The sequence below is a fragment of the Lipotes vexillifer genome, unplaced genomic scaffold, assembly GCF_000442215.2.
Source record: "Lipotes vexillifer unplaced genomic scaffold, Lipotes_vexillifer_v1.1 scaffold573, whole genome shotgun sequence".
NCBI classification, from domain to species: domain Eukaryota; kingdom Metazoa; phylum Chordata; class Mammalia; order Artiodactyla; family Lipotidae; genus Lipotes; species Lipotes vexillifer.
The window spans coordinates 885,744-897,682 of record NW_006796432.1 but is presented as its reverse complement, the minus strand read 5'-3'; the positions used below and the strand labels follow the sequence as shown (position 1 = coordinate 897,682).

At 49.7% G+C, this 11,939-nt stretch overlaps 1 protein-coding gene across 1 annotated transcript in view; it reads left to right on the top strand.

The window, feature by feature from the left end:
- The first annotated feature begins 9,804 nt into the window (after window positions 1–9,804).
- The window catches only part of PLBD2 (phospholipase B domain containing 2), a 28,048-nt gene continuing 25,913 nt past the window's right edge, over window positions 9,805–11,939 (top strand). The window contains exon 1 of the mRNA XM_007468593.1: window positions 9,805–10,094. Coding sequence (XP_007468655.1) covers window positions 9,805–10,094 — 290 coding nt within the window. The remainder of the gene's footprint in view (window positions 10,095–11,939) is intronic.

The window sequence follows — 11,939 nt, the reverse complement described above, 5'->3', positions numbered from 1 at the left end:
GCAGGAATGTGCGAAGGCCCAGAGGTGGGAAAGAGCTTGGTGTGTTAAAGCAACAGAGAGGAGGCTGGAGTGGCCACTGAGAATGGACCAGGGGTGAGCGTGGGGCAAGTCGAGGTGGGCAGGGCCACCATGCAGAACCTAGCATGGGTTTGGGATTTTTATCCTGAGAGCCATGGGGAGTTACTGAAGGGGATTTAATGCAATCTGAGTTGTGTCTGAAAGAACCTGACAGTAACTAGACTTTACTGAGCACCTACTGTATGCCCAGTGCTGGGCTAAGTGCCCCAGAGGGGGAAGTGAAGATGTGGGAACCGTTTTCTCTGGGACACAGAACAGGATGGGTGACCCTGAAGACCATACCAAGGTCATGTATAATCGGGGCATGAGTCCTGGGAGGCAGATGTCACCCCTGCCCTGCACCCCGAAGGGCCAAGTGAGTTAAGACTTTTCCGAATTCTTCTCTCCAGCTCCCTACATCCTGGTGCGTGGACCAGCTGTGACCTTTCCTACAGCAGCGGGGGAAAAGTTTAAGTGGGAAATAAGAAACAGAGCAAGAAAGGTTGTTTGGGTGTCTTGGGGTCTGAAACAGGGACCCTGGAACTCAGAGCGTTCTGCTGAAAACAGGGGACTTCCTCCGGCCTACAGGATGCAGGTGGGGTGGCGAATGGTACAAGGTCATTCGCTGCCAGCTGACAACTGGTGGTGGAATTAGAGAAACCCCAGAATGGTAACATACACAGCTGGCCCTGGTGGGCGAGGAGCGTCCACGGGCACAGCGGCCAGGGTGGGAGCTGCTCTGATGGCCGCATGTCCAGGTCGTGGGGCTGGTGCCAGGTGAACACAGATCCCTGAGCCTCACCCTAAAATTTGGATCCAGCAGGACTTGTGTGGGGCTTGAGTATCTCTGAGTGAGACAAATGGCTTACCTTAGAGCTCTGAGCCTCACTCCGGCATGCACAGGAGAATCTCCTGGGGAGTGGTTAAAAACTATCCATGTCCCAAGCCCCACCCTCAGGAACTCTGATTTAGTTGGACTGGGGGTCCTGGCATCAGTAGATTTTGGCCAGTGGTCATTTCCTGGATTGGGCAATTGAAACTGAGAGAGGGTTAAATCAGCCCAGGTAATTGGGCTGATAATACATAGTATGAGCTCTCAGCTCTCGTTTTGGGCCATCCGCTTGTTCGTCCAATCAGAAGATGTTTATCGAGCATCTACTATGTGCCACACACTGATTTAGGCACTGGGAATAAAATAATGAACAAAAGAGTCAAAAACCTCTGCCCTCCTGGTGCTGACATTCTAGTGGGGTGGAGGGCAGAGATAGACAGTAAACAAAGACATAAGTAAAATACATAGTATATCAGAAAGTGTAAGTGCTGTGGAGAAAAATAAAGCCGTCTTAACATTGCTGGTGGGGATGTGAATTGGTGCTACCATGTTGGAAAACAGTCTGCCTTTATCTCCTAAAGCTGAGCATATACGTATCCTACGACCAAGCAATTCTACTCCGAAGTATGCACCGTGGGGAAATGCTGGCCCATCTACACCAGGAATTACATGGAAGAATATTCATAGGGGCGCTGTCCACTAAGTGGCCAAAATTGGGAAACACCCACATGCCCATCTATGGGAGAGCAAATGAATAAATTCCCATGATGAAATATTACTTGGCAGTCAAAACACAGGAACTACAGCCACACGTTGTAATGTGGATGGATCTCTGAGATAGAATATCCAATGAAAAATGTCCTATTACATAAACACGATATCCTTCCTATCAAGTTAAAAGCAACTAAAAGCATACACACACATATGCAATAATAAACTATAAAGAGGAAACAAGGGAAATATCACTATAGGATTCAGGATGAAGATTATGGTGAGGGGATTATGATGGGGCGGGGGGGAACCATCTGGTTGGATGCAGGTTATTGTCAAGGCTATAGTTTTTGTTTCGAGTGGTGGTTTCACAGGTGTTTATTATATTATTAAATTTAATAATTAAATGCTGATGAGAGTAGGCTATGAATCAAGGGTTATGATTACCCCCTCTTTATTTTTTGTGAACGTGGGTTAAAGAAAAAAAGCAAGCAAGCAGGAGAGGGGCTAGAGCATGCTGCTGGTGGGAGGTGGATTGCAATTTTCTTTCGTTTTTTTTGGCATGTGGGATCTTAGCTCCCCAACCAGGGATTGAACCCGCGCCCCTTACAGTGGAGACCCTTGCAGTGGAAGTGCAGAATCTTAACCACTGGACCGTCAGGGAAGTCCCAGTTTGCAATTTTCAATCAGTTAATCAAGGAAGGTGCCACTGGGGTGACATCTGAGCCGAGACTTGAAGGAGCGGGTAGTGAACCACAGGAGAGATGTAGGGAAGGATGTCCTAGGCAGAGGGCAAAGCAAGTGCAAACGCCCTGAGGTGGGAGTGTGCTTGGCATGCTCTAGGAATGGCAGCAGGGTCCGTGGGCTGGAGGGAGGGAGTGTGGGCACTTGTCCTGCATGGAGGAGAGAATAAAGCAGGTTTCGGGGAGGGGACAGGGAGCATGGTCCAGGGCTCCCCGAAGAGCCCAGATCCTGGATCTGCTCTTCTCAGCAATTTGCTGTTCGATTTTTTTTCTTGGATTCCATGAGACACTTCAGTTTCCTTGAGGTAGTTTAACTGAGCTTCTATTACTTGCAACCCAGTGAGTCCTACTTGGTTAAATCCCTGACCCTGTCTGGTCCAGAAGACCGTGGTGCGGGTTACTTCGGGAGAGGTTTCTCAAGAGATAAGTGCAAACTCGAGAGTGGATGCTGTGCAGTAGAAAACCACCCGGAGACGGGAGGAGACCCAGGCCAGCATCAGATACGGGGCATGGAATGGTAATTAGCCCATCCACTGAGTGCTTTTTAAGCATCAGGGATTTTATTAACTTCTTTCCAGCCTCCTGGGTATTAATATAGATTTTACAGGTGAGGAGACTGAGACCCAGGGAGGTTATGACATACAAAGTGAGCAGCCGAGTGGGAAAACCCCATGTCTTGTTGACGGTGAAGCCCCTGCACCTGGGATACGAGGTCTCTGACTCATTTCCATTGGTGTGTCCCCTCATCTTTGGGTAACTTGGGGGCCGGTGAGTCCTTGTCACTTCTGCCTCTTCTCCAGCCCCTGGGCAATGTGGAGGCCCGCGGGCAGCTAGGCGTGGTGGGCGCACTCCAACCCAGGACCCGCTGTGTCTCCAGCACGGAGGGAAGGGACCCAGAGGAAGAACGGGCTTCAGAGTCGGCTGTGGCGGGCATGTGGCAGGGATGCGGTGCAGCTCTGGGGTTCATGCAGAGCTGGTCCATCTGAGGAAGGCGGGGAGCAGAGAGGAGCTCTGACTTTCTCCAGGATCCTAGTGCATTTTTTTCCGCCTCTAGAAACTGCCAGTTTCGTCCAGGGGAGGGAAGGGCGGGGAGGGCTGCGAATTGAAATGGAAGCATAGCGCCCCCTGGTGGCCTATTTTGGGTCATTGCTCTAATGCCGGAGGGATTTCCAGGTAATTCATTTTATTTTTGTGGTGGTAAAAACGCATAACATAAAAATTATCGTCTTAACCACTTGTAAGCATACAGCTCAGTAGTGTTAAGCATATTCAAATTGTTGTTCAGCCAATCTTCAGAACGTTTTCATCTCATAAAGCTGAAATTCTACACCCATTAAACAACTCCCCATTCCTCCCTCCCCCCAGGTCCTGGCAATCACCGTTTTACTTTGTCTCTATGAATTTGACTGCTCTAGGGACCTCCTATAAATGGCCTCATATAGTATTTGTCTTTCTGTGACTGGCTTATTTCACTTAGCATAATTTCCCCAGGATTCTTTCATACTGTAGCCTGTGTCAGAATCTCCTTCCTTTTTAAGGCTGAGTAATATTCCACTGTATGTACACACCACATTTTGTTTGCTTCCACCTCTTGGTTATTGTAAATAGTACTGCTATGAACATGCGTGTGCAAATATCTGAGATCAAACTTTCAATTCTTTCCAATCTATACCTGGAAGTGGAATTGCTGGATCATATGTGCTATGGACTGACTTGTGTCTCCTCGCCCTCCCCCAATGCATTTGTTGAAGCCCTAACCCCACAATGTGACTCTATTTGGAGACATGGCTTTTAGGAGGTAATTAAGGTTGAACAAGGTCATATTGGGGTCCTGATCTGATAGGACTAGTGGCCTTATAAAAAGAGGAAGAGACAGTTCTCTCTCTCTTTTCCCTGTCTTCATTCACACATTGAGGAAAGGCCACATGAGGCCACAACGAGAAAGCAGTCTTTTTTTTTTTTTTTTTTGCGGTATGCGGGCCTCTCACTGTTGTGGCCTCTTCCGTCGCGGAGCACAGGCTCCGGACGCGCAGGCTCAGTGGCCACGGTTCACAGGCCCAGCCGCTCCGTAGCATGCGGGATCTTCCCGGACCGGGGCACGAACATGCATCCCCTGCATTGGCAGGCGGACTCTCAACCACTGCGACACCAGGGAAATCCCGAGAAAGCGATCATTTACAAGCCAGGAAGAGAGCTCTCACCAGAACCTCACCAAACTGGCACCCTGATCTTAGACTTCCGGGCATACATTTCTGTTGTTTAAGCCTTCCAGTCTATGGTATTTTGTTATGGCAGCCTGGAATGACTAATACAATTTGGTAAATCTACTTTCAGTTTTTGAGGAACCGCTGTATTGTTTTCCACCGCAGCTGCACCATTTTACACTTCCACCAACAGTGCACAAGGGTTCCAATTTCTCTGCATCCTCACCAACACTTGTTATTTCCTATTTTGTTGATAGTAACCATCCTCATGGGTGTTCCAGGTAATTTTCCTCCTGACCATTAGTGAAGGCTTATGTGTGCCCAGTACCGGACTAAGTGGGTTCCATGTTTGCCGTCATTTAATCCTCATGTTAGCAAGAGAAAGTGTTAGCATCATCCACATTTACAGACGAGGAAACTGAGGCAGAGAGGTTGGAGGGACAAGTAACTAACTTTAATGTCACCAGCCAGTAATATTTACATCAAGGGCTCAAACTTAGTTGTGTGTCTCTCTACAGCCCAGGATCTTGACAGCAATCCTATTAATCTTGGTGATGATGGTGGTGATGATGACAGCTAGTGGTCACAGAGCATTATGCCTGTGCCAGGCACTGTCCTCCACTTTTGAACATATATTTTAACCCATTTAAGTTTTACAACAATGCTATGAGATATAATATTACTATCCCCATTTAACAGATAGTGAAACTGAAGCACAGACAACTCAAGTTGCATGCTCAATGTCAGATGGCCACTAAATAGTGGCCAGGATTTGAAGCCAGTGTTTTATGAAACAGTCATTTATGAAGATCCAAATCCTCCCAAAGTAAAAATGAGGGGAGTATTTGCTGTAATAAAAGAATCACCACCACAGCTCTCCCTCCTGGCGTGTATGTGATGCTGTACAGTTTGCAAAGGATTCTCACGGCTCAGAGGGATTAATCCTCATGCCACCTTTGTTGAAAAAGGACTGGTTTTGAGTATGAAAGGGCCCATGACTGACCTGAGATCATCTCTGGGTTTCTGGGAGCTGGTAACTCCAACCCTGGGCTCCCAAGGAAAGCTCAGGCATTTGTATCAAAAATATCAAGCTTGTACCTGGCTCCCTTTTTCTTTTTTGTTTAAATTTTTATTTTAGATTCATTTTGGGGGTCTTCCCTGGTGGCACAGTGGTTAAGAATCTACCTGCAAATGCAGGGGACACGGGTTCGAGCCCTGGTCCGGGAAGATCCCACATGCCGCGGAGCAACTAAGCCCGTGAGCCACAACCACTGAGCCCGTGTGCCACAACTACTGAAGCCCGCATGCCTAGAGCCTGTGCTCTGCAACAAGAGAAGCCACCGCAATAAGAAGCCCGCGCACTGCAACGAAGAGTAGCCCCTGCTCACCGCAACTAGAGAAAGCCCATGTGCAGCAACGAAGACCCAATGCAGCCAACAATAAACAAATAAATAAATAATAAATAAATAAAAAGAAAATTATTAAAAAAAATTCATTTTGGACTTTAAGAGAAGTTGCAAAGAATGCAATGAATTACTGTATATCCTTCACTCAGAGTCTTCAAATATTACCATTTTACCGTATTTGCTTTATCTCTCTCTCTCCGGTTGATTGGATGAGGCCCACCCTCATTACGGAAAGTAATCTGCTTTACTCGAAGTCTTCCAATTTAAATACTAATCACATCTAAAAATACCTTCACAGCAACATCTCAACTGGTATATAACCAAACATGTGAGCACTATAGCCAGGCCAAGAGAACACATAAAATTACCCATCCCAGCTATCAAGTTTCCTTCATCCTTCTGCTTTTCTGTCCTAGATGTGTTGACATTTCAGCCTTAGCATTATCACCTCAAGGTTACAAGATGGCTGCTGAACTCCAGAAATCACAATCTCAGACAACAATACTGTCCAGAGCAGTGGCCAGGGAAAAGAAGATAAAAAAGGTCTTTTCTTTGTCCATCTCTCTCTTAATAGACAGTCTGGGAATAGACTGGAAGACAGTCTTCCCAGAATCCCTTAGCAGACTTCTCTCTATGTTTAATTGGCCAGAATAAGGTCACATGTCCACCTCTAGACCAATCACTGGAAAGGGGACACAGGATGCCAGAACTGGCTTAGACCAATCAAGACTCATCCCCTGGGACCAGGTGGATGAATTTGGGTAGCAAGGGAAAATAGAGGAATTACTGCTGGGTAGGCAACCAACAGTGCTGGTGTGTACTTGATGCTCCATAAACGCTGAGGAGTGAACCAATGGATGACTTAAACTTGGTAGAGGCAAGAGTGAGATAAAGGAAACCAAGTGTGTAGAGAGTTGGCTTGGGTCTCCTTTGCAGGCTTAGCTTTCATGGCTTGCCCAGTGAGTGCCCTTGACGATGAACAGGCTATCTGGGAGACCCTAGCTGGTCAGGTAGACAGGGCAGCCCAGTTGCAGAGGAAGATGTGGCCACCACCAGCCTTTGTCCTCTCTGATGTGACAATCTGGTTCCGTCCCATGGCCTCCCAGCCTGGGCTCTGGCCAACCCTCTGACACCGGGACAGCCATCTACTGTTCTAGAAGCTGACTCTGCAGGCGGGAAACCATGGAGATTTCCCCAGCAGGGAGTGGGGGTGGAAGGAGAGAGGGAAGAGGGGGAGCTCTCAACCCCAAAGCTAACAGCCAGTAAGAGAGGTCAAGGGTGGGCTTCCCTGGTGGCGCAGTGGTTGAGAGTCTGCCTGCCGATGCAGGAGACACGGGTTCGCGCCCCAGGTCCCACATGCCGCGGAGCGGCTGGGCCCGTGAGCCGTGGCCGCTGAGCCTGCGTGTCCGGAGCCTGTGCTTCACAACGGGAGAGGCCACAGCAGTGCCTGCGTACCGCAAAAAAAAGAAAAAAAAAAGAGAAGTCAAGGGTATCCTGAAACGGGTTGGAAAATTCAGTCCTCATTTATAGGATACTTTCCAAACCTTTTTATATTTATCGTCTTAAGTATCCCCACAGGCAAGGGAGACAGACATCATTCTTCTCATTATATGGATGAGGCTCTGGAGGTCCAGAAAGTCAAAAAGCCTTGCCCAAGGCCACTATATGCATTTCCTATTGCTGCTGTAACAGATGACCACAGACTTAGTGGCTTTAAACAATACAAATTTATTATCTTACAGTTCAGGAGGTCAGAAATCCTAAAGTCAAGGTGTTGGCAGGACTGCGTTCATTCTGAAGGCTTCAAGGGAGAGTCTGTTTCTGTGCCTTTTCCAGCTTCTAAAGGCCACTGTGTTCCTTGGCTTGTGGCCCCTTCCTCCATCTTCAAGGCCAGCAGTGTAGCATCTTCCAATCACACCGCCTTTCCTCACTCTGACCTCCTGCCTCCCTCTTCTAAGGACGCTTGCGATTACATTGGGCCCACCATCTGGATAATCCAGGACAATCTCCTCATGTCAAGGTCCTTAACTTAATCACATCTGCAGAGTTCTTTTGCCTTGTGCGCTAACATATTTGTCACTTGTGGGGATCAGGATGTGGACATCTTTGGAAAGACATTATTCAACCTATCGTGGTTACCCTGCTGAGGAGAGACTGAGAACTTCTGAGGCCCTGCATTGCTCCTTTGCCCTTCTCCTCAGCAGTTTCACTGTGGCTGCAGTCACTGACAGATCCTGTCTGTGCCTTGCACACTCCAGTGGCAGCATTTCAGTGGATCCTGCATTTGCCTTTTTTTTTTCAGTACGCGGGCCTCTCACTGTTGCGGCCTCTCCCGTTGCGGAGCACAGGCTCCAGACGCGCAGGCTCAGCGGCCATGGCTCACGGGCCCAGCTGCTCCAGGGCATGTGGGATCTTCTCGGACCGGGGCGCGAACCCGTGTCCCCTGCATCGGCAGGCAGACTCTCAACCACTGCGCCACCAGGGAAGCCCCTAAAGATTATTTTAACGTCTTTTTTCATGAATTGTCCGTTCATAGTTTTCGTCCATTTTTCTATCTGGTTTTCACATTTTCCCCTCAAATTTAAAGGGTTATTCATATGTTAGTGAGAATGGCCCTTTATCCATGATACATGCTATAAATATCTTCTCCCAGTTTGTCACTTGTCTTTTGACTTCGCTTATGGTGTTTTCGACACGCAAAAGTTAATGAAAGTTTTATGTAGTCAAAGGTACTAATCTTTTATTGCATTTGGATTTTGAGTCATAGTTAGAGGCCTTTTTTTCCCACACACAAGTTATGGAGGAATTCACCCACACGTATACTTCTAGGAATTGCAGTTTCATTTTTTACATCTAGATGCTCATCATTTAGGAGTTTATTCTTTTTTAAAAAAATAAATTTATTTATTTATTTTTGGCTGCGTTGGGTCTTCGTTGCTGCACGCGGGCTTTCTCTAGTTGCGGCAAGTGGGGACTATTCTTCATTGTGGTGTGCGGGCTTCTCATTGCGGTGGCTTCTCTTGCTGTGGAGCACGGGCTCTATGTGCGTGGGCTTCGGGAGTTGTGGCTCGCAGGCTCTAGAGCACAGGTTCAGTAGTTGTGGCGCACGGGCTTAAGTTGCTCCGCGGCACGTGGGATCTTCCCAGACTAGGGCTCGAACCCATGTCCCCTGCGTTGGCAGGCGGATTCTTAACCACTGCACCACCCAGGGAAGTCCCAGGAGTTTATTCTTGTGTGTTGTGTGAGGAGTGGATACTGGGTCAAAAGAAAAGAAAAACAGAGAAAGTATTTTGGGGACAACTGGTAAAATTCGAATAAAGACCCTGTATTAGACAATAGTATTAAGTAAATGGTAAATGTCCTGAGTGTTATAATGGTATTGTGGTTATGAAGGATAATGTCTTTTCTCTTATATGACCACCTGCAGTCTTTAGGGTTGATGCGTCACTGTCTTCACTTAACTCTCAAATGGTTGAGCAAAATTACATATAAGTATGAAGAGACACTTAATAAAATGTGACAAAATATTAGCAATTGATGACAGGCATATGGATATTTATTATCCTTTACTATTCTTGCAACTTTTCTTGAGGTTCAAACTTTTGAAAAATAAAAAGCCAGGAGGAAGCGTGCCACTGCAAGGTTTGAGTAGGCTGACGAGAGCGCCGGGCGCCTTTAAGATGGCCCTGTCCCTTATGTCCCGCCCCTGGCCCCGCCCACCCGGAAGGGCTCGGCCCAAGCCCCGCCCCCCCCCCCACTGCCTACCTCCTTTTCCAGCCAGCCCTGGCCGGGCCCTCCGCAGCGGAGTGTAGTCACGTGAGCCGGGCTGCGGCGCCCCGCTCCGCACCGTCATGGTGGACCCGATGTATGGATGCCCGGGAGGCCGCCTGGCCCGGTCGCTGACGCGGGCACTGGCGCTGGCCCTGGTGCTGGCCCTGCTGGTCGGGCTGTTCCTGAGCGGCCTGACCGGCGCGATCCCGACCCCGAGGGGTCACCGGGGACCGGGGAGGCCGGTCCCACCCGCCTCCCGCTGCCGTTCGGTGCTCCTGGACCCTGAGACGGGCCAGCTGCGCCTGGTTGATGGCCGCCACCCTGACGCCGTGGCCTGGGCCAACCTTACCAACGCCATCCGCGAGACCGGGTAAGGGTTGGCCCGATCTCGCCCGGACCAGCCGGGGGAGGGAGTTGCGTGGGCGCCGGACCTCGCCTGCCCTTAGGACCAGCCTCTTGCCGGTGACAGAGTCCCATCCTTGTCTCCCTGGGGGTCAGTGTCCCACCTCTGAGGCTGCTGCACCGTAGTTGGGTGGGGCTGATGCAGCATCCCTCAGCTCATGGGGACCAGTCTTTTGCCTTCAGCCAGGGATGACAGTACCTCTGTTTCCCTAGTGATACAGTAACTCATCCCCACGTAGGCCGGCACTCTCCCCCTCAACCCTCATCTCACCCCCATGACCAGAGGGGTGGTAATGGCTCTCCAGGAGAAATTCTCACTTCCTTGGTTTTAGCTTACCCCATGGGTGCCAGCCCCCCTGCCTTCTTTCCAGAACCAGAGCAGCAGGACTGAGCTTGGATTCCAGGCCAGAGGGTCCCTAAATTCACAAAGACCCAGACTGTATCATTGCTTGGCCTCTGTTCCTTGCTTCCCTCCTCTCTCCTGGTCCAGGGGAAAGTCGCTTGGCCAGATACTTAGTATGGAGTCAAGCACTCCATCTTTGGCAGTCACCGTCACTATCCTTATCACTGGGACCCAGCCTGTCATTCTGTTGTATGGCTCTTACCTAACTCCTCTGCCTGTCTGGGCTCTCATTTCCCCATCTGTGGTCTGGATTTTGATGATGTGCTCTGGCTGGGAAGTTGGGTGGTACCCCTCTCAGGCCTTGTACCAGGGCTGGTGCCCATTCATTCATTCACTCACCTGGTGCTCTTGGCTATGGGGACACAGAGCTGAGGGGGTCCCCATTCAGTCAGGGAGACAGTGCCAGGAGGGAAAATCCTGGGAGTGGGGAACATCTGCCTCAAAGCCTTGTCAGCAAGGCCCAGACCCTGGATCCACGCTGTGTTGGGGATCTTGGGGAACCCTGTGTCCCCCCCCACCCCCTCCCCCACCTGCACTATCCCATCCTGGGGTCATCCCAGTGCTTAGAATACGTTACCCCCTCCAGCAGGCAGGGCTTTTCCCACTGCTGCCTCCATCCATTTGGCTGGCTTGCATTCATTTCTGCAGGTGTTGGGGAGACATAGGACACTGTGGACACCCCCGTTCTGGTGCTTTGTGGCACTTGGGAGTATATTAGATAGACAGACCAGAGATTGTGGGGAGAGGATTTGCTGCAGACACAGGAGCTGGGTGCGACTAATCTGGGAAGGCTCCCAGGGAGAGGAAGCCACAGAATGGGCTGGTGTCTGTGGAGGGAATCAGAACTCTGGGGCAATGTGACTCTGGAATCTGGTGACCCAGTCTCTGCTGACTCATATGTTTTGGGCCCCCGCTTAGCAGAGCTAAGAGAGATGACAGTCTCTGGATGCTAGGGAGGAGGCACAGAGGTAAGGCTCAGCATGGGGAGGGGCTTTGGCCCCAGCACTTCCCCGCTAGGCTGTGTTGCTGCCAATTATGGAAAACAGAGAAGTGGGGAGAGGACTCCCCTGCTTGTGCTGGATGGAAAGTTCTTCCAGGCTCAGCTCTGGCGTTTTGTGACCTTGGGCAAATCACTTCACCTCTCTGAGCCTGTTTCCTTCCTGAAGGTGGGGCTCGAAGTGAAATTCGGGGGATCACAGAAAGCACCTCTGTTTATTTACTAAAGGAAGGAGTTAATGAAAGAGAAAGGAGTGCGTGTCTTCTGCCCCCATTTTGCAGGTGGGGAAACTGAGAAGAGAGCCCTGGCCTCTTCCACACTTCTTGCTCTCACTTCACTGTTCCAGCATGTTTTCTGTCCAGTCTGCCCCTTTCCCTGTGGGTTTGACAGCATTTGGGACTATGATGTAGGGA